General features: G+C 44.0%; 1 protein-coding gene across 2 annotated transcripts in view; it reads right to left on the bottom strand.

Moving 5' to 3' along the window:
* Positions 620 to 27,635, bottom strand: part of PAPPA2 (pappalysin 2) — a 273,310-nt gene continuing 246,294 nt past the window's right edge. For both annotated transcript variants that reach the window (XM_003130330.6, XM_021063681.1), the window contains 2 exons: positions 6,056 to 6,154; positions 620 to 3,895 (listed from right to left, as the gene is read on the bottom strand). In XM_003130330.6, coding sequence (XP_003130378.3) covers positions 3,821 to 3,895; positions 6,056 to 6,154 — 174 coding nt within the window. In that variant the 3' untranslated portion in view covers positions 620 to 3,820. The remainder of the gene's footprint in view (positions 3,896 to 6,055; positions 6,155 to 27,635) is intronic.

Raw genomic sequence — 27,635 nt, 5'->3', positions numbered from 1 at the left:
TGCTCCAGGGAGATTCACTCTCACCTGGCCCTTTTCCTAGTCCTACCTCCATAATGTCAATCCCATTCTCCACTTTGCAGGGATGCTTCTCTCCCTCTTTCCCGTTTCTGCTTATTAAGCTCATAAGCAACCGTCACAGACCATCTTTCAAATAATGCCTCCCTTTGGCATCCAGGAGTAATGTCTATTTCCTCTGAACTGTGATTCTTGCATTTTATTTTCTTTTTCTTCTTCTTTTTTTTTTTTTTTTTTTTTTTTTTTGCCATATCCCGAGGCATGGGGAAATCAAACATGTGCCACAACACTGACCCAAGCCATAGCAGTGACAACACCAGATCCTTTACCATTAAGCCACCAGGGAACTCCTCTTGCATTTTACTTCTACAACTCATGAGACACTTGACATCATTCTGCTTTTGAATATGTCATCTCTTCCCAGGAACCTTCATGTTTATCTTCTTTATGTGCACCATTTACTTAAAAGTTTTTAAGTGACTGAAAGGACTCATCAATCAATTAATCAATGATGGATGTCTGGACCGGGCACGAGCAAATGAAAAGCAACTTGGAAGTGATGGAATGATTTAAACGAAGAATAAGACACTGAAGACACTTCCCATTCTGTGTGCTGATTTTTTAATGAACATCTTATAATCTTACAAAATAACTGGCTGTAGCTGTTTTACGTTACAATACAGTAGATCCGCTCTTTTCACTACGTTCCTAATCAAACCATCCCTTTGGGGTGCAAACGGTCACACTCAATAGGGATCTCAGAGGAGAGGAAGTGCCAAATCCAATGCCTTGTAATGGAGGGAAGGAAAGGAGAGAATCAAGAGCAGCTCTTCACTTCAGGTGCAAGTTTGCCAGCTGATCCTTCTCCTCCCTCCAATCTAGTCTCTCTGGTCGGAGCTGTTATGCTAATCACCAGAGTCCTGCAGCCCCAGGCAACGTGGACACCAGCGCTCCTACTTACTAGGAAAAAGAGGAAGCAGAGAAGTGATTTTGGAACAAAGAACTGATGGTAGAGCCTCTGTGGCCTTGTGGGTGGGAAGAGCCGCAGAACACAGACCCATGGAGCCAGTGGAGCTGATATCCACTGGGGATCTGTGACCATGGCATCTCAGACCTTCAGCTTTATCAGGGACCTGAGGAGCGCAAAGCACAGGCTCCAGGAACAAAGGTTGGGGGAACCTGCTGTCTCTGAATGGCCAGAGCCGACTCGGGCTAGGCAGCCTTCTGCCTGAAGGGCTTTCCACACACCACCGCTCACATTCCCAGGGCAGTGATGGAGTGCAGATGTTGCCCACAGATAATAAAATATTTTTAAATGGAGTACAAAAGAGAAATGTCCTGTGATTCCTATAGGGGGACAGGCCAGTCTTGCACTGTGAAGCGCAGTCTCTGAGTTCCTGGGGGAGGGGCCGTGCTGGAGCCTCCCTGAGCCCTGCAGGGCCCAGGGTAACAGCTCTGCTGCCTCAGTCTCAGACAGGACAGGGTTCCCTGCACAGTTTGCCGGCTTCAAGAACTTTGGATAATGATTTCACAACTGTTTTAAGATGGAGCATCTAAACTTTTCTATTGTCCCTTCCATGTTGTGACCTATCAGAATCCCCCAAATATTCTCTTCTTGGGGGGCACTGAATGCCAACCCAGATAAGCACCAGCAGGCATCCAGGCAATACTTGCTGTTAGGGCTGTAAATACAGAGGACAGGTATATTTTCGATGGGCAGACGCTGCTCTTTCCTTTCCCCAGTGACTCTGCTGCTCTCACTTCACATCCCCGCAGGTAAATATGTGTATGTTGCCTTCTCCTTTTAACTTCATTCCAGAATGTTGTTCTTTCCTACATAAAATCCGGTTCAAGATAGTGGGGGTGGGGGATTGGTATTTCCCCTTTCTATTTGCACAGCCCTTGCTTCAGGGTGGATGGGAAGAGTAGAATACTGCAGTCAGAGCCAAAGTGCAGGAAGGAGATCCAGAGAGCCCAAGGCTGCCCTTGAACTTGTGCCTGTCCTTTCTTCCCTTCCACTGGAGAAGAGGCTTGGAGGGAGGCAAACCTCCCAGCCCTTCCTGAGATGATAAACTGGGGTGTTGAACAAGAAACTAGCTCCTTACCCTCCCTCTCCAAGGCCTCATCCATAAATCATTACCAAAAAACAACTGCAAGAGACCACATGCAGGGAGCATCAGCCTGGATGTAAACAGAGAGGCAGGTTACCCTGGTCATTTCACGTACAGTCCAACGATTGAGCAAGAAAGGGTAACGAGGACAAAATGGACCCCAAATCGTTGAAATGCTTCTCTCTCCCCACAGAGTGTCACCCTTGCTCCATGTATTTTACAGCTTGCTCCAAAGGAACTCTCTGGGACACAGATTTGACACATCGCACTTGAAGAGAATTTAACTCCCATTCTGCCTTGTGCAAAGGATCCCATTTGGTCTGCTTGGGAGACTTGGAACAAGGTTGAGTTTCCTTGACTCATTTCATCCTCCCTGGCCCTGCGCTCTGATTAACCCTGACTTCTCCCCTGTCTACTGCCTCCCTTGGCTCCTCCATCCCTGCCTGTTCTTCCATCTCCTCCCACCTTTTCCCGATGTCATTTCCATGACAGTCTTTTTTTTTTCCCCAGAAAATCAACAATAGGTCATGTGGCTGTGAATGATGGCCAGGCTTGGGGACTTAGAATGAGTGAGACCACAGGCCAAGAATGAGGAATGCGTGACTTCCTGTAATCCTGGTGATCAGAGAAAGAGCCCTCATACAAACTTGTTAACTGAGTGGCTGGCTGAGAGCCACACTTGGAACAGGCACACATGGAAGTGTAGAAAATCCTGGGTCTCACCAAGTGCAGCTAGGAATTCGGAGAAGTGAATAGAATATATTCTTTTTGGATGGATCCTAGTCTAGTTTTCCTGGACCCATCACCAATGCATACCCCCTACCCACTTTTCTGTGCCTCTTAGTATTATCATTCCGAGACCCCATCTTCTCCAACTGGGCCCAGCTCCCAGCTCATAAAAAGATGATTAGCTGACATATTATCATCAAAAACTGCATCTGATCGCTCTCCTTCCTTCTCCAGTTCCCTCTCAACCTGCCAGCCCCTAGGACTAGAACGATGGTAGAATAACTTGTCTCTCGGTCCTCAAACCCTCAGCATTCATTTTGGATGTGAACTTCACAGCAGCATGTGTGGAACCATGAATAATTTTTAGCTTAGTAGACGGCAAAAAATATAATATATATAATATATTTATATAATTATGTTTAAATACTTATAAAGAATTAATCACTAACCTCGATATTCCTAAGGGAGACTACACAAAGAAAGGGAGCGAGCCAGTTTAGATTAGAAGAGCCCTGAAGGGTGGCAATCCATGTGAAACCAGTATTAACAGAGTGTCCCTGGCAGCTTCTCTTCTAGTATTTTGGTACTAGTTTACAAGTTGGGTAGGGCTGAATAGTTGACAGGGTGCAGAGTGGGAAGCAGGGCAAGAATTCACGATGGGGTTGGAGAGAATATAAATGGGAGGAGGGTCCTTGTATATCTATCGTATTTTTCTTTCCACTTTAAATCAACTGCCTCTTTGAAGAAACTTTTTTTTGCCTATGATTCTTCCTTACTTGGACTACTTGATGCAATAGTTGGCACCTATAAACATCCTCTTGAGTTTCTTATAAGATTCTCCATGTTCTTCATCCGTCCCTCCCTTCATGACCTTTCTTCTTCATTCACCTTTTGTTTCCTTTTGTGGAGGGCTCTCTCTTTCTCACTGCCTCCAGGGCAGTGGAAGGAGGGGCTCATTCCCACAGTCACTGATTTTCTTCAGCCTTGGGGTCTCGGCAGGTGCATTCATCCAGATCACAGTCAGCAGCAAATGGAATGACCTTAGGGAAATCAAAGAGACGTTGAAATAACCCATCGTCGCACCAAGTGTCATGCTTTCAACCAGCTTTTGCTTTTCTCACTTGGTCCCAGAGGGAGCATGGGGTTATGTGTTCGTATCACAGAACTGAAATTAACACTCAGCTCTTTCATTTACCTTGTCTCCTTAGGCAAGGTAAACCTTGCTTCACTTTCTTTATATACAAAGTTTGGAGAACAACCGCAGCGACTCCAGAGGGTGTTAGTGTGGTTTAAATAAGATGATGGGTATGAAACATACATTTCCAGGCACTTCTCACACCTGTTACTACTACTTCTAGTATTCCCACTCATGTCTGAAACTACTGCTTTAATGTTTTTGTCGCTATTAGCATATTCACAAAATCCATGCAGAGTAGGAAAGATGAATGTTAGTATCTTTTCCTACAGGGAAGGTCAAGAGAGGTAAGTGACTTAGGTCCAGGTCATCTTACACTGAATCTGGAAAACCAAGGCTCTATACCCCAGCTCTATGTCTCCTACTCTTTGGTGTCTGGGGGCCATAGGATCATCCCTGTCATTTTCATAAACTTGAGGGTTTTCCCTTCTTGAACCCAGGATATACTTTGGCTTGGTAAGACAATGCATCTCTCTATCCCTTGTTTATGGCTGGATTGCCTTCATGCTATGTAACTAGCCTTCCTCCAGGCCAGGGAGGGTCCAGAAAAAGTTGCTCTCTTCTTGCCTGCACAACTACCAACAGATAAACATACATTTTGAGTGTCCATACTTAGCTTCAGAGAGATTTGGGCATTCAGGAGACATGATGTAAAAGTGGCAAAGAGTCTACCCTTTGGGTCTGGATGAGCAAATGACACAAAAATACATTGGCATATCATTTAAGAGTCTAAGTACACTGAAGAGATGGGCTTGGTCATTGGGCAAGTAGGCTGGACAATGGTGGTGATGTTTGAGGGAATTTTGTAGCATATGTTCACATATGAATTAAGTGTGATTGAGGAGTCAACAGTAGGGGGCATGAAATGTTTTCTCAATCCAGATGCATGTGTATGTTGGCCACAGGCACAGAAATCCATTAAGACAAATCCTAGATTTGCTGAGTGTGAGATGGTGATGGGGAGAGAATTGATTGCTTTCTTCCAAAGCAGTTATGACTTCCTGGGTAGAAATGGGATCCTTGACTAGTTACTTTCTACAAGACCAGGAACTAGTTGGCATGATTTCTGACTTGCAATCCAAGCTCTTGATCTCTCTCTCATAGTTTAGGATTTACTGGTTTTCGCAGCAAAAGAGAGCCAAACTGAACAATGATACAATGAGCCCCTGAGCTCTCTGCACTAAATAAGTGGGTTCATGTCAGTGGTGAGAAGAACGCCTGGCACAGAGTGAGCCATCAGTAAGTAAGGGCCATCAGGAGCCAGAGTAGTTAGGTCTGTGTAGCGGTAATCACGTAGGTATGACTTCACTGTGGAGATACATTCAAGGAGGGAACTCGTCTCTTGCGTATTTTTGATTCACCAAATTGGCCAACTAGCATCAAATATCTTTGGACCCCTTGGATTTTCATCCATATTGTTCCAAACTTTCAGTCTATTCAATTTTATAGGCTTAGCTTGAGTGTATCTTCTGATATAAGAGATCCCAGAGCAACAGGATAAAAGGCAGAAGGAAAAGGACCACTATTCAGGATACAGGCCAGGGAGTGCTCTAGGTAGCTTGTGGTGGCTGCTCACCATACACGTGCAATACACTGGTAATACACTTGCTAGGATTATTTATTTAGCTATGAAGATTAATAATAACTGGATATCACTTCATGTAATCCTGCCTCCCCACGGGGTGGAAGCATCATTTCTTGCCTACTGAAACACTTCCTGGACAATGATAAGCAGATGTGAGTCTGTGAGTAGCAGAAGCATGACTTTTCCGAAGCAGTTGCAGGACTGACGAGAGAACGGATGTTTTCTAACAGCTTGTCCTAAAATTACTAACCTCAATCCTGTCACCAGAGAAGCTTCAATGTGTGTTTATTATAATGACCTCCTCTTGACCGTTGAAGAAAAACCAGTGTTGCTGCCCCAGCAAGGAGAGCTAACCCAAGTAGCCGCCTCGCTTCCTGGAGCTGATGCCCTGCCCTCCCACTCCCAGGTGCCCTCACTTACCTTCTTGGAGGAGAGTGTGGAAGAGCAGCAGTCTCCCCCATCATAGTGGCAGTAGGCCCGGTTGTTGATGGTATCACACCAACCATCTGCTTGGAAAGGCTGCAAGGAGGTGGGAAGTCAGCGTCTAAGTGCACCTTCACTCTGTTCCACCCTCCACATAACCCATGGAGCGCAAGAGACAATATTATGGGAGAGCACCCCAGGGGCATGGTTACAATTGGCCTAACACTCTCAAGAAGTTGACAAGTCTCAAGATGGGACTATTGGACCTAAGGAATTTCAAAGTGCACCCAGAGCACCTGCTTTTGGCCTACAGTAGGGTCCAGAGAGGTTCAATCAATTCCTTGATCAAATATTTGACTTTCTTATGCTAATAGGTCTTTATATCATGTGGGTTACAAAATACTTTCACACATGTTAACGTACTGATCATTGGGAAAAGCCAGTTTGACTTTATCTTGTTTTATTTTTTATTTTTATTTTTAGTCTTTTTAGGGCCACACCCGTGGCGTATGGAAGTTCTCAGGCTAGGGGTTGATCTGGAGGTGCAGCTGCTGGCCTACACCACAGCCACAGCAACGTGGGATCCAAGCCAAGTCTGCAACCTACACCACAGCTCCCAGCAATGCCGGATCTTCAATCCACTGAGCAAGGCCAGGGATCTAACACTCATCCTCATGGATACCAGCTGGGTTCTTTACTGGGCTGAGCCACAATGGGAACTCTAGGTCTGACTTTAAAAGTCCCATTTTATCAGTGAGGAAACAGAGATAAATAGAGATGACAAAAATTGCCCCCGGTCACACAGCTGGGGTCAGGCAGAGTTTGGGATTAGAAGTCATTTGGCTTGACTTTTTGCTGCTTCTCACGGATTAAGGACCATCATTTCTACCCTTTCTCCTGGAAATTGTACTTAGAAACCCGCTAGTCATAGGTTGCAACAGAGCCTCAAATGATGTCTGTCCAGAGTGTCCCTAGGGTTTGGGACACCAGTGCAGGAGCACAAATCGTCCCCCATGTATAGCTATTTCACGCACAGCAGCTAGACACAGCGTTAGAGCAGAGAAAGCTAAACGGTTTCCATCTACTCCTGTTACAGCTGCAAGTTGACAGGAACCAAAATGGGAAAGGGGCCCAGGCCAAACCAGAGTTAATGGAGTGTTTCACCCCAAAAGGGACTGTATGATAAGAACAGCAACAAGCGGTTAAAAAATAGCTCAGCAGCCCAATGCCTTGTTTCTCTAGAACCACTCTCAGAGGGAAACAGTGTCCCACAGCATCCCGGAAGGCATGCCAGCCCAGCCAGCCCACCTACTCAGTCACATCAGCTGCCCCCATCCTGAGTGGATGCCCAATTGCAAAGCCTCAGGAAACATCTCGTGGTCAAACTCTTTGGCCACAAAGAGCAGACTCCTAAGTCCTGAGGCTACCTTCCAGTTCAGATGTGCAAATCACTTTCTCTCCCCCCACCCGCCTTAAATGTCAACAAGAAAGACTGTTCCCTATTTCACTGTGCTTTGATGAGATAGATCACTAAACTAAAAAAAAAAAAAAAAAAAAAAAATGGCCATTAAATAATTTTCAGCAATTGCGTTACATCAGAACGCGCTCATCCAAGTTTTTACTTCAACGTTTTGATTTATTCTATGGGGTCCTGAGGTCATTTGAACATCATTCCAGATGTATACCAGTTTGCCAACCCCTGAGAAGCTGCTACTTGTGGGGTGGAACTCAACAGCTGTCGCACAGCTGCACAGCAATGTCAGTTGAGAGCAGGAAGTGAAAATGAATTCTGTTCTCAACGCAGGCCTCACTGGGATAAAAGACAAATATTTTGTGATGAGCATTTGTCTCTAACACTGGAGCCAGTTACTCTGGCTCTGAAGAACTTGGAGTAACTATATAATCAGGAATTGCATCTACAACCGCAGCCAAACAATAGGATCAAAGTACAAAACTAGCTGCATCCCTCACACCTATAGACGGTCTTGGGTCCTCCCGGGAGGACCGAATACATTTACTGAGATAACCCCCCGCCCCCAGAGTTTTCTTTTTCAAGTGTTTGGAGTATATTTTCCTCAGCTAACACTGCATCTGTTACTCTTCCTCCAACCCTTACTGACTCATTGGCAAAACTTAATCGCTTCCTTTTTTTTTTTTCTTTTTCATGTAAGTGTCTATAAAAATCCAAAGAGCACCCAAAATACTTTTCCTACATATACAAGTATGTTCTTCAGTATGGGGGATTAAAGGAGCACTAAAGCAAATTTTCCTTTTCATAAGAACAACTTAGATATTTGAAAGGATGAAAGAAAGATCCTGGGGAATCTTTCTTTCTAACATCTTCCCCAAGGGTGGCTTCTCATCTCAAGAGCATTAGGGGAAGCTATGTTGAAAAGAGCAGAAATGGTCTAGGTGACCCTTTCTAGGTCCCAGTGGACTTCGGTCGCCTTGGACTTCGGTCGCTATAGCCTGGATATGATTTCTAGAAGCTGCTTCTTTTCTGCTCTTAAAGGGTCATCTGAGAAGAGATGAGAACTTACAAAAAGGAACAGAAATACAGAGAAAAGGTTGGAAAGACCCAAGCATTTAATTTACTATATACCTATTAGAATTAATTTGCTCCTCCCCTAACCTGCCAAAAACAACTACTCCACCCTAAACAAACAGAGTCTCCAATGGCAACATGTGCCTGGGAAGCTTGACAGCTTGAGTCCGAAGTTACAATGGAAAAAATAGGAAAAGAAAAATGACTAATTGATCCAAAGTTTTTATAAAGTATCTGAAGACTGGATGTGGACTGGGAGAAGCAAGTTTCAATAACTGAAAGGTGCCAGACTTGGGACATCCCTCCTCCTGACAGGAAAGCTCCCCAAGGGAAAGTCAAGGCTTGGTTTCTCTGCACAATGTGTCCATGGGTGAAGTCTTCATTACCCATCCATACGCGCCCCTCATCTTCCTATAACATCAGAAAATACAATGTCTTACATAAGTGACTTTTTCAAATACCTAAAGCTGATTTCTTTAATTTTATTTTTTTGTCTTTTTAGGGCTACACTCTGCTGTATACAGAGGTTCCCAGGCTATGGGTCCAATTGGAGCTGTAGCTGATGGCCTGCACCACAGCCACAGCAACACGGGATCCAAGCCGCATCTGTGACCTACACCACAGCTCATGGCAACGTTGGATCCTTAACCCACTGAGCAAGGCCAGGGATCGGACCCATGTCCTCATGAGTACTAGTCAGGTTCATTCACCACTGAGCCATGATCGGAACTCCTAAAGCTGATTAAAGAGCCACTTTTCTCATCTTCACTTAAACCATTTTGACAAAAGAAAAAGCCTTTATAAAATTTCTGTCTCCCTGCCTTTCCCTGACTTACAGACTACAAAGCCATTAACATGAATACTTTTCATTTTTGCTTGCAAGGAGGCTCTTTGCATTAGGCTATTTACCCCTTTACTAAATGAGCCTGCTTCAGCACTCGTGCGCGCGCGCGCGCGCGCGCACACACACACACACACACACACACACACCCTCATGGGTCAAGCTTTGTAGAGTTATTTCTAAAATGAATACTTAAATCTGAGAGAGAAGCTGGGGTGTTCTTATGATGTATGAGTTTGATGATACTTATTTCAGATGTTATAGGAAGCCTTTTCTTGCCAGCTGGCTGTGTTCCAGGCAGATGAGGGGGCCATATAAACGGCTGTGCACAAGTGATGAAATACAAAGAGGAAAGGCTGTTGGTCTATCCTATCCATTCAACTTTGAACACGTCTCAGAAGCCAAGGTAACTCCTTCTTTGTGTTATAGTATCTGGTGATGTTTTCTGTTTAAGTTGTTCTGGGGAGCTGGGTATGGGGATGGTAGCCCTGTCTGTTGCCTTTGGATGTGGTCATTCATTCAATCGCTCAATCTATATTCCACACCTGTATGTGCCAGGTACTGTTGTGGGGATACAGAGAGAAATAAAACATGGCTCTGGTCCTCAAGAGAAGCCCCTGTAAGCAGTTAAAGCCTCTGATGATACATGCCAGCACAGACATGAGGATAGGAGAGAAGTACCTGATTCAGATTTGGGGTGGGTTGGGCACTGCATAAGCTTTCAAGGGCTGGTTCTGCTACAGTCAACCACTGTGGAAAAAAATTTAGCGTTGGATGATTCAGAGGGGCAGAGGGGCCGGAGAAAACTCTGCAAAGTGGAGGAAGAGGGCCAAACAGAGAGGCAGGTGGTCCCAGACTGCTTATCACAGAGCCTACTGTCAAGAAGAGTTCTGTAAACTTTGATTGGCTGATGAAACCTCTATTATGCGGATTCGATTAAGAACATTTTTTCTTATACAGCTTGCAACAGAACCCACGACCACACTGAGGTTTTAGAAAGGTTAGTTTGAGCCTTCGGACCTTCTGCTCTGCTAATCTAAGACTGAGATCTCAGTCGAAAGTGATTATATCCCTCTAGGAGGCAAAGCATGGGACAGAATCCTGATTTGTCACCTGGAGGAGTGTTTTATACCAGAAGACACTAATCTCATTTTTGAATGATGCTAGCACTATTTTCTTTCTCCTACTATCATTTCCCATCAAATCTTTTTAGTTATGTGAATGACAAATCAGACCCACACCCATTTCTTCGTATTGATTAGGCTGCATCAGGCCAAAAGAAGCCCTTTTCCAAGACAGCTGTGGTGCCACACCCAGTGAAGTCCTTGCAGCAGATGGAAGCTCTCTGGCTCTCCAGTGAATGGTGACCTCCAGCCTGATTCTTTTATCCCTTGGATCTGCCTACAATGTCCATAATGCCTGAGCTTCACTGCAAGCCTCTCTTAGACTCTCAGGGCAAAACTGGGAAGGCCTTTGAGGCCCCCCAGGGACTCTTGATGACCAGAATGCTACTTTAAAGCACCATAGATACATACAATTCTAAGGCTGGAAGGATCCTTGAAGACTATTTAGTATAAAACTTTCATTTTACAAGTGATGAAATGGCCCCTTGAAAAGGTGAATTATCTTATTTGCAAGTCTCGTTAATGGCGATCCTGGGAACAGAGCCCAGATTTCTTGATTCTTGATTTGATATTCTTTCTACTGTACCATGCTACCACTATCTGATAATTTCACTATCTTTTAATTTGGGGGGAAAGCAAGGTAACTTAATTTCCTTTGGCACCTCTATAAAAAGGGCACAGGTGCAGGAACATTAATAATGAAGTGAACCCAGCGATTCAATATAGAAACCAGGAAAGGATCATACATATAATCCCAAATCCCCAGGGCCCCCCAGAACTTCACTTCTGTTTTTCTCAGTGGCAGATTAAAAGTTTACCCAAATAAGCTACCTGGTACTATAGCTCCTTCTGATTTGGGGGCCAGGTCGGCCCCAACTCCCGAGGGCTGATTTTGCCAGGAGGAAGCAGCACTGTGCTCCCATCCCGTCAGCAGATGCCTGCAACCCAAAACACTTATTTCTGGGCCCTAGAATGCTAAAGCCAGGCATTTTTCTGCTCAGTGCAGTTATCTGAGGAAAAGAGGAAACGGAGTTGCTCCACTCCTCCCGGGCTCACCCCGTAGGGTAGGAGGGTGCCAATGAGCTCACATATGTGGGTTTGCAACAATCTTCTTGGAAAATGTAAAATTAAAATCGACAGATACCCTGAGAGGGAGTGTGCGGGAAGAATTTCTTAGATGCAACTTCCTCATCTGGCTTCCTAGACCCAGAGAGGTCCCCCTGTGTACTAGTGCATATTTTATCCATAGACGCATCGTAGGACTGAATATTCAGAACGCACTGTCAAGGGCTCAGAGTCTCCTCATCTTTGTAGTCCCAGCTACTATTCAGTGCCTGAACTGAACTGTGTGTTCTCAACAAATGAACAAATATGACACCAGCAGCTATAACTACATTTTCTTAACAGACGTTCTGATCAGATTCCTCCCCCCTCTTTTTTCCCCCATGATTCCTCTCTTATTATCAGGTGCAGAGTAGAGTATTGGTGTATATTTTTCTCTGAGTGAGACAAGACAGTAGAATATACCATTTTAAAGTTCTCCCCATAAACAATCTAAAAAGGTTGAATAAATGTATCCATATCATCTGAGCTCTATAAATTAGATAATAAGAGATGAATGGAAATTGCCAGGGGCCCCCAAAACAAAAAAGCTGAAAACCAGCCCAGAAAGAAGGGAGTGAAAACCTGGCTTTCCTAGAAATGTTTGCAAATACTATCTATGACCAAGTGGCTGGGTTTGAACAGCTAATCAGGAATAGGGGCCTAGGTTTCCGGCCTTTGCAAAGTGGGAGGTCTTTCAAGTGACTCTGTCGGTATTTTAGTAGCTATTTGCGAGGCCTCAATGTGCAATGATATAGTCATAGGGCGATGCTTTACAGGTAGCTTGGCTCACTTAGATTTTCTCCTGCCTTCTAGCTCTGAAATCTCCATGATTCCATCCAGGCCTCGGCAAAGTCACTAGTCACTAAGATATTAAACACCTGTTAGGTTACCAGCGATTGAATTGAAACTGTGAAGAGCACCTACCTATCTACTTTCACCCCCCCCCTTTTTTTTCCTGCACTCATGGCATTCAAAAGTTCCTGGGCCAGAGATCAAACTTGAGCCATAGCAGTGACAATGCTGAGTCCTTAACCAGGGAACTACAAGAGTACCTTCTTGAAGGCCAAGAGTCTATGCTTCAAACTGTAAGTAGGCAAAGACATAATTGAGAGGAAGGTGATGAAGATACACATCCTGTTAGATGGGCAGAGAGAAACATCCCCATTTGGTGGCCCCTAGAGAAAATCAGTACTCAGGTCTACTCTTGCAGTCTATTGTGCTTTACTGGTTCACGTGAGGCCACACAGCTTTTGTGTATGGACCCCAGATCCTCGGGAAAAAAAAAAAAAAGAGAGAGAGCACGCAAGTGTGAACCTTTACAGGGTCAGAAAGAGAAGCCTGATTATCATCAGCTTATATCTATTTGAAACCAAAATCAAAGCACAGTCTTAGAGGAGGAATAACCAAGTAGTGTGAAAATGAATCTTTTCTGAGAGCAACAGAGATTTAAAGTAAAACAAAATCAGGTCAAGTGAATTCTTTTACCTGCAATATTTTTATCTGCCGCAAGGTGCTTAGAGCTCAATAGCTCCTGCCCAGGAAGTCACTCAAGGCCGTGCAGTGGGGTGATTCAGAGCTTGGGTTTGGCAAGAGATAAACCTATGGCTAAACCCCAGCTCTGCTCCTTACAACTGCTAGAGCTTGAACGAGTTACTGCCCTGTAAGCTGTAGGTAGGCTCCTTGTTCACAAATGGAATCACACCTGCCTCACAGGGTCGCTGTCAGGAAAAAAAATGAGTGGATGGAGGTAGAAGACTTAGCACAGTACCTGGCCCCCTGCCAGGACTCACTGAGGTTTCACAAAGGTGACAGGATATACCACTGCTTTTGCCCGTGTGGGTTAGTGTCTGAGTTTCCTCCACAGGGACTCTGGTCAAAGAGATGTCCAGATTCTGCTCCCCACACTTGAGAGTCAAAGCTGTGGCCTCTCATTCCTGAGAGCCTCCTGCTCCCTTCACTTTCACCACAAATGCCCCCATCTGAGTCACGCAGGAGAGTCAGGTGATGGGAAAGTGGGTCCGGGGACTTAGACAAACAGAGAGGGAAAGGTCTGCCTGGCTTCTGGAAACGAGGGCCTCCTCAAAACCTTGGTGGTGGTGACTGGGGTGTCTTAGCCTCTGAAAAACCTCAAACCATCACAGACACCTCTTCCCTGACGGGCACAGCAGGAAAACAGGAAGGTGAGAAGACTCTCTGTGACTTGCTTTTCGGCCAAACATAACCTCCTAGCAGCTCCTTCTATTTAGTTGCAAAGAAAGACCCAGACGGCCCACCTCACTTACAAACACACACAGCCAGCTCCCCCACGTGGCCTCTCCTCTTGGCCCAGCATGGCCCTGGTACTTCTTACCTCTCACCCACCGGGTGCGGGGAGGAGCGAGGGCCCGATGGTGAAGACTGGGCGGCAGCATGTTCAGGGCATGTCTGTGCCAGCAAACTCTGGGTTCTGCTGACTTAGCACTCCGCTTCTCATGAGAGAGACAGGAAAAGAGAACACCTCCCCTCCACAGTCCTTGTCACACTCTCTCAGGGGTTTAACAAAGTGACAAAACCCTCCTGCAAATTTTCAGTCTGTCGCTCTGTTAAGAAACTTACAGTCACCACACGATCCACTGCTGCCGAGGGGACCCAGCTGTGGTGAGACCTCTGTAGGTCCTTACCTCCCCCATGTTTTATCAGATCTGCATGAGACGGTGATGGCACCCTGTTCTCCCTGACCCCCCCCCCCGCCCCCCGCAACTCCTTCCTCAAACCTCCGTAATTACTCACAAGGTCACTGCCTGGCCCAACTCCATGTCTTTTTTTTTTTTGCCTTTTCTAGGGCCACTCCTGTGGCATATGGAGGTTCCCAGGCTAGGGGTCGAATCGGAGCTGTAGCCACTGGCCTACGCCAGAGTCACAGCAACGCAGGATCCAAGCTGCGTCTGTGACCTACACCACAGCTCACGGCAACACTGGATCCTTAACCCACTGAGCAAGGCCAGGGATCGAACCCACAACCTCATGGTTCCTAGTTGGATTTGTTAACCACTGAGCCACAACGGGAACTCCATCAACTCCATGTCTTAACCTGCCCCCCAAAAACCATCTCTCTCCTCCTCCACAGGTCTCACTCCTGTCTCTTATTATGCTTTTCCTTTTCTCTGGAGCAGCTGATCCTGCAAGTTAGTTAGTCCAGGTCTGATGCTGGTGATTTCCAGACCTTTGCTGCTGGATTTCATAGCAGTGCCACTCCCCTCCTGCCCAAACCCTGCAGCAGTGCTTCTCAAGATGATGTCAGATGAGGCGGCAGCAGTCCCCCAGGTGGCCTGGTGGCTGGACTCTGGAGTAGTATTGATACTTGTGACATAGCAGAGTTTGGGCTGGGCCTCCCAGCAGGAGCTGATGACCACACACCATCAGCCCTCCTTACTGTCTCCATAGTGAGGCTGTGGACCCACTAAGACTCACTATTTTGTTCGTCTTGATTTCCTAGTAGGAGGGGCATGGTTATGCAGGTGGCCTGCAAGCTCTCCTGACAGTCTCACTATGAGGTATTTGGTTTTCTTCTTCTTTTTTTTTTTTGTCTTTTTGCCTTTTCCAGGGCCGCTCCCTTGGCATATGGAGATTCCCAGGCTAGGGGTCCAATCGGAGCCGTAGCCACTGGCCTACACCAGAGCCATAGCAACATAGGATCCGAGCCGCATCTGCAACCTACATCACAGCTCACGGCAACGCCAGGTCCCCAACCCACTGAGCAAGGGCAGGGATCGAACCCTCAACCTCATGGTCCCTAGTCGGATTCGTTAACCACCGTGCCACGATGGGTATTCCTGGTTTTCTTCTTTAAGAGAGGAAAAAATGAACAATTCTTCATTTGGGGGAATTTCCTGCCTGGGATCCAGCTAATTGGAGCCAGCCTACTGTGGTTCAAGGTCAGAGGTAGAAATGTTGAACACAGATCTGAACTCTGCAACGGCCATGGGGGCAGGGACACTTCCAGTTTGTCCCCCTTTTCCACCGCTGTTTCCTTCCATTAGTAATAAGATCCTGGGGTCAACACCATGCCTAACGCACCAGAGGAGATGCTTCATGAATATCTGCTGAATGAGATGCATGGAGAATCAACTTTATAAACTAAGAAGGCAGAGTATTTTTTGCTTTCTACTCCTCTAGTCTTTCCTCCAAGATAAGATACCTTCCCTCTATCTCATTTCCTAGCCTCCCCAGATATCTGCTCTTCCTATCAATTACTCCCTTTTAAAACATCCCTCTTAAAACATAGCTTGGCATGGCGTTCCAGGTAGAGGTTCACTCACAGTAGCTTCTGGTGGACCCAAACTGAAAGATTCAGAAGAATGACATCGAGAGCAGAATTTCAGGCCAGGCAGGTGGGATCCTCTGCCTGGCCCCAGGCACATCTGTAGGTGGAGCCTCATTCCCTTCCCCCTCCCCCAGACTATGCCAGCGACACTGCCAGCACCACACCCCAGAGAGATGGGGACTTCAAGCCATACAGGCTCTGTTCAAGGGCTCACAAAGCTCTGGAAGGCAAAGGAGGTGAAAGGATGAGGAAGCCGGCAGGAGTCAGAGGTGGACTCAGGGACGGGAAAGCCCAGGCACCCTGGAAGAAGGCCCAGGCAGATGGTTGGGGTCCTGCTCTGACCTGGAGCCTACACCTCCCCCTGTTCCCTGGCTCCTCCAGCCTGCAGTTCATGGGAGGTTGAAGCAGGTCCGAGGTGCTGATGGAAGTGTTCTACCGCAGCCCCCGACACGCGTGCTCGCCCCCAGGCGCCCCCGCCACACACACGCTCTCATGCCAGGCAGCTTTCTTGGCTCCCCAGGCCTGCCCATGGACGACGACGGGGAATGCAGACTGTGGGAGGAAATGACAATATTCATTGTTTGGATTAAATATTTTTCTTGGCCCTCCTGTTGTTTGGTGAGTATCTTTTTTTTTTTTTCTATTCCCCATTCTCTCTCATTCCTTCCCTCCTCTCTCCCTCCTTCCCTCCACCTCTCCCTCTTTCACACTGAAAGAAATTTCAAGGAGAAAGCAGAGACTCCTAGGGTGGCAGAGCTGTGGAAGGAAATCAAAGGCTTTTGTGACACCCAGCTCTTCATGAGGATGTTCCACTCTAGGGTAAATCTAAATCTACTTTGCTTTGAATTTTCATTATGTCTTCATGGGGTCCAACAACAGCACTTGTTTTCTCTCTCATTCTCTCCTTCTTTCAAATACATGTAATATGTGTGTTTATATAGGTACACACATATATACATGTGTACACATAAATATTATGCATAAATAATATATATACTGTTCATATATAAATGTGGATCTATTTATATATGAACAGTATATATATAAATGTGGATCTATTACTAATATATAATATTTATAATACAGAGATGCAACATTAAAATATAAATGTGGATCTATTACTAATATATAATATTTATAATACAGAGATGCAACATTAAAATATGCATTTATATTTTATATACAAACACGCAACATACATATACAATTTCCCTGGAAGCTCCAGGTATAAGCTGTGACTACGACCTATCTTAAAGAAACAAGATACTAGTTTTTATTTTAGGTATGGCATTTTCAGTGTATCAGGTACAATGGTAAGTTGTACTCATAATTCTTTTTTTTTTTTTTTTTTTTTTTTTTTTGCTTTTTAGGGCCACGCCTACAGCATATGGAGGTTCCCAGGCTAGGTTCCAACCTAGCTCTAATCAACGCTACAGCTGCTGGCCTATGTCACAGACACAGCAATGCCAGATCCGAGCCATGTCTGTGACCTACACCACAGCTCAGGGCAATGCCGGATCCTTAACCCACTGAGCGAGGGCAGGGATCAAACCTGCCACCTCATGGTTCCTGATTGGATTCTTTTCCGCTGCGCCATGATGGGAATGCCTGTACTCATAATCTTATCGAACGCTCCCAACAACCCACTTTACAGATGAAAAAACCCAATGATCAGTGCTGTTAAGGAACCTGTCTCTAGAAAAGATGCAGAGCCACTGTCTGATGCTCAGGCCTGTGCTATAACCACCCTGACATGCTCACACTGTCCCCAGCATTATTCAAAATATGATAATGATGATTGCTCATCATATAACAATGATGCGCCTCACTTTGCTTCTCAGAACTGCACACCTGGTCCAATCTCTACCATAACGATGGGTGTGAAGTAGCCACTTTCTGTCCGATGGAAAGTCCCTGTCACAGAAGTTCATGAGAAATAGCTCATCTGGGATGCTTAACTTCAAAACATATACCACAAGCCAGGCATGGAGCTAGTTGCTGAAATCCTGGGATATCTATTCAATATGTGCTCCTATGTACAAGATTTGGTGGCATCAGCACTGAATAAGGCAGAACCTGAACAGCACCTGCAACAATAGGGAAGAAAATCACAGGCCAATGGAGGATCAAATTCCACAGTAACTAATGGGACCAATAAGAGGTATAGAAGTTCAGAATTGGAAAGGGGTTGGGGCATTTCAGAAAGGCTTAACGAGGCAAATGGGATTAGACTTAATTTTTGAGAAGGGGTAGGTTTTGAGCAGAGAAATATGGAGAAAAACCCCAGCAGGAGGGCAAATATAAGCCAAGATTTCAAATGGCAAAAAGAAAGATATATCTGTAGTTTTCTTCCTCAACTATTAATGGCCCAAGTTTGGAACTAAGTCAAAATCTCCATCTAGAGGGATATAGTCCCAACAGGGAGCAATGGAAGTTTGGGAATTTTTGTTTGTTTTTGAGCAGCAGAAGAACATGGTAAAAGTTGTGCTTCAAAAGTTAGATCTGGGGGCAGTGTGGGGAGTGGTCAGGAGAGAACTGGAGGGATCAAGAGGAGGTAGAAGTTGACCTCAGCAGATACAAACCGAGAAGAACGGAAGTGGCTGGTCATAATGCACAACAGTAAAGAGCAGAAGGGAGGGTTCTTCCAAAGGCAAATTGTCAGGACTTGCTTACAAATGGTCATATTTGAGAAGACCGATGGAGAAGAAGATTTGTTGCTGATGATTTATCTCCTCAAATCATGCTGAGCTTTTCTCAAAAATTAGCACATTGATAAAACAGCTAGAAAGAATTCTCACAAAATCAAAGGACGGAGTCATGGGAAATACAACCTGTTTGATCAGAAAACCCTCGTCATACCTCACAGTGAGAGCTCTACATATTTTCTTTTCTTCCTTCTAAACACAGCCCTAGAGTTCGGTCCTGCTCGAGGTCTGCTAGGTCTTCCCCACAATTTAGACATGGCCATTTTTATCATCCCCAGTAATATCCAGGCCCAGCCAAGTTGAGGAATGGCAGGAGGGAAGTGGCATGTTTATTCGAGAGCATTTTCTTGCCAGTAGTCTAGTTTCTTTCAGCCCTGGTCTCATGTTTAGTTCCTGTGTCTACCAGCAGCTCAGTTTGTGTAGCTGATTGCTGCGGTTCCCATCCTCAACCTGACATGCCATCCTGGGCCATCAGCTTGGCTGTTCTGTTCTCCATTAATTGGTCCAGCCATCCAGCCTCACTTTCACCCATATGGAACCTATTCTCTGTGCAAGTGTCTTGTTTACATTCTCTTTATCTACGGGACGCTTGTCTGTGTATCTTATTCATTCATCTGCTGATCGGCTGCATCTGTTTCTCAAAATATCCAGTCTCACTTCCTTGGTCTCTTATCCCTCCTAAACAGGGTTTCTGGGCCGCCTCCTTTTCCTCCTCTTCCTGTGGATTAAAGCCTGCAAAGCCCAGGGAGGGGTCTTAACAAGCAGTCCCAACAAACTCTCCGCTGAGTTTTCTAACAGTCCTGTGTTTCTACTTTGTGTGCTCTTTATTTGCGTGTTTGATCTTAAACTTCCTACCAGTTTAAGAACAGGATAAGGACTCTGGAATCAGCTGCCTGGGTTCATTTACTAGTTCATTGGCTAGCTCTGAGGTTTTGAAAAGGTAAATGAATCCTTAGCCTCTCAGTTTTCTCATCAGTAAAACAGGAGTGATAATGTAATAAGTCCACATATTATGCACCTGTTATACAATAAACACCCAATAATGTTATTAAGCATACCATGGAACCAGGAGTTGTTTATTCTGTTTGCTTCCTTAGTGTAACAAGCCCAGGTACTGTGGGTATCGACATTTCCTTGTTAACGTCGAAAGTAGTTCTCCCAGAGTTGGCTACCAGATAACCTGGTCAAATTTCTTCTCTTTTAACTATGACCAGTAATCCCAGGGAATCCTACCATTAACCCTGCCCAGCTATGGGGACAGAATGACTATACCTATATAACACAGCTTTAAGGCGGGCAAATGCATGAGCAAAGTTGCTGGAAATAGTAGTCATCTCTCTTAGGTCCTATTGCTGATAGTTGCGGGATAGCAGCAACACTGTGTCATCATTTGTCTTTGGTCCCCTGGCCTCCTATTTCCATCATCCTCATCTCCATCCTTGACTCTGCTCCCTCCAACAATTCCTATAACCAGTGTCTCCATCCCTACCGTAGTATCTGCACATTCTCCTAACCCTCTGGAAAGCAGATGACACACTAAGGGGTCAATGACAAATATGTATCTGTAACTAGATACAATATAAAATATTAAGGCAAAAGATGACTTTAATTGTGTGGGAAGATGGGGACTTTGGGAGCCACATGGCGAAGACCAGGATTTGCGGGAGAAATAGGAGCATACATAGAACCCCCCAATTATATAGTGGAGGTGGCCACCTATTAAACAAAAATTGGAAACCCACTTCTATGTATGAGGATATTTTCTGCTTGGCTGAAGTAAGCATGAGCAGAACACCTGCTGTTATGATCTGAATATTGTTCCTTCAAAAAGCCTCCCAATATGATGGTGTTTGGAGGTGGTGCCTTTGGGAGATAATTAGGCTTAGATGATTTCATGAGGGTATGGCCCTCAAAAGGGATTAATGCCCTAATAATAAGAGATATCAGAGCTTTTCCTCTCTCTCTGCCGTGTGAGGACACAGTGAGAAGGTGGCCATCTGCATACAAGGAAGAGAGCCCTCACCAGGAAACTGAATCAGCCAGCACCTAGATCTAACACTTCCCAACCTCCAGAGCTGTAAAAAAATAAATGTCTGTTGTTTAAACCATCCAGTCTACATATTTTGTAATAGTCTGAGTAGACTAACAATCAAGATGTACTGAGTGAATTTATTAATTTAGTTGTTTTTACTGATCTATTTTTATAGACTCCAAGATGCTTTGTCTGAAAAAAAAAAGAAAGAGAGAATGTAAAGGAGGTAAAGAAAGGACAGGCAGAAGCAGATCTTGGAGGGAGGGAGCCCAAAGAAGTAAAAAGATCATTGGCTTCTGCTATTCAGTAGCCATGCAGTTCCATATGCCCTTGGGCTGGGCACATAGCACATGAAACCAAGACAGGTGAGCACAGCCAACAAGCTGGGAAGGCTGCAGGCACCCCAACTCAGTGACAGTGTCATCAGGGTCATAAGTGGTTCCAAGGTCAGAGACCATTCCGAGAAATCTAACGGCACTACAGACATGCACCACCAAGTTTAATATTTCTCGCATTAGAAAGACTTCAATTGAATCTAATCTCATTTTTAATTAGTCCTCACATCGCCTGGTGAGGCAGATTAATATGATTATCCATATTCCACTGATGGGGAAAATGAGACAAAGGGCCATGCCTCAAGGTCACTTGGGGAATGAGCAATAGAGGTGAAAATTAAACTTAAGCATTTTAAACTTCCAAGCTAGCACACAAGGGAGAGGACAGTGGGGAACTGATTTCATCTCCATGTGTTCCGGATCTTTCACATCTGGGTAATGCACATTCAATTTACTACTTCATTTCTCTAATTAAAAAATTAAGTACTCATTCTAGTTCTGAACCCCAATATTCTGTCTTCAACACACAAGGAATTTATGAAGTGTTCTATGCCAGGAACAGCCAAAGAAGATAATAAAATGAGTATTACTTAGATGAAGTGAATATGTATTGACTGTTTATGGAATGTTCCATACTATATTGTTGGGGATGAATATAAACAGAAGAATTAAACATGCCTCCTGTCCTCTGGAACCTGATCTAACTGAACATTCAAAATAGGTACTCCAACACCAACACAAATAGCACACGTCTCCAATCAGATAGGCTTTTCTTTGTTCCCCAAAGTAGAAGTTTGAGCATTATGTATTGAAACTGTTGGCTGAGCTTAGCTCAGATCAAACTGAGATACTAGTGTGAGAGGCAAGGTCACAGTATTATTATACCTCCCCTCCTTCCAATCCAGTTAATTTCATCTCCAACTTCTCTCTCATCATTCCTCACACCCAAAACCGAAATAGTCACCATTCTATTGCAGAAATAGTCTTGTACCCAACCTATTTACTCTCTTCTCTTTCTACATCCTCAGTTCAATGAGGTGGCTGCTACACTGAGGTGAGAGAGGATAAGATTCTGACTTCCATGGTTCAAAGTTGCTACCATGACTTTCTTCCTAAAATATAAATCCTGTTGACTTTTCTGTGTGTCAGAGATGTTTAATGCTCACCTCGTGTCTGTGGGCTTCCCTGCATTTCCCTGACTCACTTGTAGTGGGCTTGAGGCCATGTGACCACCATTCTGGTAAATGGGAAGCAGATGTGATGTATTACTTCTCATCCAACGGACTCAAGAGGGGTTGGCCTCTTTCTATACCTCCTCTCGGACCTTTTGGAGGAAACCACGAAGACCACATTTGGGGAGGACAGAGAAGATGGAAGAGAAGAACAGTTGTTCTAGAGAGTTACACCAGACATCACGTGAGTGAGAAATAAATATTTTGTCATGTTAAATGCCTGAGATTTCAGGGTTAATTTGTGACCACAGCCTATCCTGATTAATTCATATTCTATTTATAGACTGTCAGCGGATCAACACTGTCTACAGGATAAAGTCCACACTCCTTAGCTTAGTACACAAAAGCCTGAGTGACTTACCATGAGCTTAGCTCTTTAACCCCAAATCATTCCACACTTCTTATTCCCAATATCAACTTCGCTGAGCAGACTAATAATATTTTCTGTGATATGCCACTGGTATTTTAAGGTTGTCTGTCATATGACACAATTGTAGCAACATTAAAATAATTCAGAGACTGGTATTAGAAGTGGGGTGTTGCCATAACAAAAATCTAAAATTTGCAGCTTTGGTTCAAGAATGGTGCATCAAGAAGCAAAGGAACTGTTGTAGGAAGCTGAAAAAAATAAAGTAGCTCATCACGTAAAAAATCATTAAATGTTTCCTATAGTTGTGAGGAAAGTTATAATGTTAATAGTTATAACTTGTAGGTCAGAAAATCTGCTTAATGGCTTATTGGCTTCTGGTAAAGAGGATTTAAAGAAGAATATTGCTAGTGTTTGTTAGTGGTTATTACCTTCATATGATAAGGTACTGCAAGAAGAGATGAGCTCTGAAAAGGTTGATGCTTTGTCTGCAGAACTGACAGGTGGTAAGAGAGTACTAAAAAATACCAAGACTTGTATTAATAAACAAAGCTTTTACTTATCTCCAACAAACAAAGGATAAAACTGAGTAATTCTGTGTGTTAAAAGACCATCAAAGACTGAAGTTAAGGCCTACCCTCAAGCACAGATCAAATCAAGGGGTGGGCCTTGGTTTGTTATGTCTTATACTATTTGTTAGGACTTTTAACTGGATTCAAGTGGTACCTAGCAGATCCTTACAGCTCAATAAAGCAACTCAGAAAAGAGACTAAGGACTTTATCCCAAAGAAGTCTCTTAAGCTCAGAACACCTGTAATCAAATCTATGTAGAGAGGTACATGTTGAAAAGACTTGTCAGAATAGCTCTTAAAATATGGATTTGACTGAAATTAAATATATGCAAAACCAAAAAAGTTTGTGACCATTCAATTTCCAAAAGTAACATCAGCTAACATCAACGTGTGTTACCACTAGGGAACATAGATTTTTGGATCCCCTCTATTCTACCAGAAGAAAGTAGCTTAGAAAGCTACTTAGCTTCCAAAAGGAGGATGTCCTCCAACACTCTCTACTTGTGACCCGAGAGGAAAATAGAAAAGGAAGGACTTCCAAGAGAGCAGAGCCAAGAGCCATAAAGAAAAATGGACTTGGGAACTATATCCAGAGAGCAATCAAAAGTTATTAAACAAGAAGCACTCCGTATTCTTAGAGTACAGAATTTTTGCTACTGTTCTCAGAGGAATTTCAGAATTGTTGAGGACCAGTACTGGTTATGTGCCTTTCATTACTCTCCTTGAAAGGAGATGTTTATAGCAGTTGTCTTGTTTCTACTCTACTTTGCCCATCAGGTATGTGGAAGGCAGACAACTTGTGATTTTTGTACATCAGACTCCAGACTAAGACATGCCACATTATAACCTGATGTCTAAGAAATGATGGTTTAGATTTTACGCCTAATTCTATGACTGGATAAGACATTTAAGAGTGTCTTATAGTAAGGTGGAGCGAGTTTGAACATAACAAATGTTTGTGACCAAAAAGACTGACTGACAGATATTATTATAAGTTCACAATTCCTTTTACTCTCTCTTCCCTTGCCAGGAGTTCCCTACTGGCAGGGTAAAATTCTCCTTCCTCATTTTAATTGTAGCCATGTGAATTGCCTTGGCTAATGGAACATAGGTGTATGTAACATATGCTACATATGACCAGAGGATGTGAAGGTCCTAGCATGACTTTGCTGGCTTTTTTGTAACTGTGCTGTCCACCATGAGAAAACCATATGCCAGGTAGCTGCTGACCCTAAAACCCTTAAGCCTGGGCCCCTGAGTGAGAGGCAGGTGAAATATACCTTAACTCAACCCCAAATCTAAGGCAGAACCACTTTAGTCAACCTGCAGATGCATGAGTGAGAAACACATCTTTCTGTAAGATCTTTTCCACATGGTTGGGGCAAGTTATTTGCTTTCTTCTCTGTGCTCCCATGTGACTTTGTTCAGATCTTTGTATTATTACTCACTGGGTAGCCATTTGATCTTTTACCTCTGTTGCATACACTGTGTTGGAAATTCCTTATTCTTTTTTTGTAATCTTGACACATTGTCAGCACTCAGACTATATTATTTTAAATGATGAAATGAATAAAGGGACCTGAAGGTGGGATCAAAGTTTAGTAAACCCTGGTTTAAGCTAGAAAAGAGGCTATGACATTTCTGCAGATGCTAGCCATTGGGGGGAGCAGCAAGCTTTTAGATTGAGAAATGTTATGAGGTTCATACCAAAAAAAAAAAAATGTTGGATGAATTTGTTTTTTCATGTGTTGGAATTTGGAGCCCTAGATTCTGTAGCTAAGCCTGGAGAGGTGGGAAGATGCTTCCCATGCATGAAGTATTGTACATTCCTGGGTTAGAACATGTTTTCTTTGGGGGTTGTTGTGGTTTCTTTCTTTTTCTCTTTTCTTTCCTTTTTATTTTTTTCCAGCTTTGGAAGCATCTAATGTTTGCAATAACAATAACAACAACAAAAATATGAGGCTGGCCCAGTATGAATCAGGAGACAATTTGTATATGCAGTGGGTGGAGGGGGTGGGAAAAGGGCGTAGGGGTGGAGGGAGGGGAGAAGAAAGGAAAAACACAGTTGCCAGGAGCTTAACAGAAGAAAAGGCCATGCACGACATGTGGCTGGCACAGGGGGTAGCAACATCTGTTCTCGATAAGGACCCCCAGTGTGTGCTGCTGTGTGTGCACGTGTGTGTGCATGTGCATGTGTAAGGAAACACCCAGGCTCTGTGCTTCAGGAAGGCTGCTCGTGGCTCTGGGCTCACAAGTCTGAAATGCTGCCCTCAGTGGCGGCCTCTCACCGTGAGTTAGATCTGTAGCCAACTTATTCTTGCAAAGTATGTTGCAGGCTAGAATGGGCTGTGGAAAACAAGCCCGAGAAAAGCCACAAGGGCCTCCTGACCCATTTGAATCTTTCTCCTGCCAAGTCCTCATTACTGATCTTAAATAGGAAGGAAAACAATGTATAAGCCTGAAGAAGCTATGAAGAATCTACTAGGGAGAGAAAGGCTTACTTAGGATCACGGAGCAGGGGTATTAAGACAAGGAAGAGACAATGAGTCTGTTTTCAAAATAGGTGTATGGGTTTTTTTTTTAATTTTTTTTTTTTTTTTTTGCCTTTTTGTTTGGTAGGCATTCAAAGGCTCATTTTCTCTCTTATTCTTGTTACTCTGCTCAATGAAACAGAGGAAAAATAAGGTGAAGTCTTTGTATTCTCCAAGGGCATCCTCTTAAGGGGAGAGTCGGAAGGAAGTTGACCCCAAGCTGCAGGGCTACAGCTGGGAAGCTGCCAGCAAGACTCAGATCAGAGCTTTTGTTAACCCCTTAAACAATGTTCTGATGGCCAGCTTGGGTGCTTACTCTTGGAAAGGTATATCCAAAGAAACACAAAAACTAAAGCTGTAGGCTTGAAAGCAATCAGACCAAGCTGGAAGGAGGTAAACAGAGGCTTTGCTTCTTCTTCTTATTGATTCCTGCTGCAGTTTTATGCATGCACTTCCTGGTAGACATTTGACTCCCTTGTCTGGGACCTCCAGTGGGCAGCATGTAGCTGTGTCACTGGGCATTGTTGCTATGCCTCAGCCTGGCATTGCTTCAGAAGATTTTCTCACACAGAGATGATAATGATGATGATAATCCTGTACACATGTGTAGCATTTTAGTGTCAATCAGTGCTTTCATAAACATTATCTCCTTTGAGAGCCAAAAGAACATTAGAAGTCAACCAAGGGAGACAGTATTTTCCCAGAGGAGTTAAATCACTTTGATTGAAGTCACACCACTAAGGAGAAGAAAGGCAACATGTGGAGCCAAGCTTTCTCTCCCCAGTGCACAAATAACTTCCAAAGAGCTGAAGGGAATCTAAACCTCACCACTCATCCCAAGTCCTAGGATAGGGCCATGCTAACTGTAGACGCCACTCAACAAAAAGAACATCCTGCAAAAAAGACTCTTAAAGGAGTCATAAAACTCAAGGTCTCTTGGCAACCTTTTCACCCTTCACAAATTGGCAAAATTTTCCCTTCCCCATGGTAATCAAGGGGCTTTTTTTTTTAACAAGGTTTAAAATGTCAATAAATACATATTTATCAACAGTCACCTTAAATGTCAATGGACTGAATGCTCCAAGCTGCGTTTTAAGATCCTTGCCCTGCTGCCAATTGTCTTCCCATTCTGTGGCTGCCCTTAACGTGCTACCTCATTGCTTCACTCAGCACATAGTTATTGAAAAAATGGTACAAAAGAACTTATTCACAAAATGGAAACTGACTCAAAGATTTTGAAAGCAAATTTATGGTTACCAGAGGGGAAACGTTGGGGGGAGGGATAAATTAGGTTAGGATTAACATATACACATTATGATATATAAAATAGATACGTAACAGGGATCTACTGTGCAGCACAGGGAAATCTGCTCAGTACTGTGTAATAACCTACATGGGAAAAGACGCTGAAAAATAATCCATATATCAATATGTATATGTATAACTGATTCACTTTGCTGTACACCTGAAATTAACACAACACGGTAAAACAACGATACTCCAGTAAATTTTTCTTTAAAAAATGTATTTACTGAACATTTACCATGAGCCAGTTACTGCACCACTGTACTAAGGGCTTCAGGTTTATCAGTAAATACAATGAACAAAAAGTCCTACCCCATAGAGCTTATACCTCATTGGGGGAAAACAGACATTAAGTATAACAAGTAAATAATTATTTAGTGAATTAGAAAGTAACAGTCCTATAAAAATAATAGGGCAATGTAAGGGAGTGCTATAGGTTGGGGGATGGGCAGAGAATGAGAGAGGCAGGCGGGTAGTAGTTTTCAATAAAATGGTCAGAGAAGGGACATTTGGATGGCTATGTTGCCACTGTAAGGGCTTTGGCCTTTAGTCTAAGTGAACTGAGGAATCCTTGCAGGGTT

Source organism: Sus scrofa, chromosome 9 (genome assembly GCF_000003025.6).
Source record: "Sus scrofa isolate TJ Tabasco breed Duroc chromosome 9, Sscrofa11.1, whole genome shotgun sequence".
Lineage (NCBI taxonomy): Eukaryota > Metazoa > Chordata > Mammalia > Artiodactyla > Suidae > Sus > Sus scrofa.
This window is presented reverse-complemented; position numbering and strand designations above follow the sequence as displayed.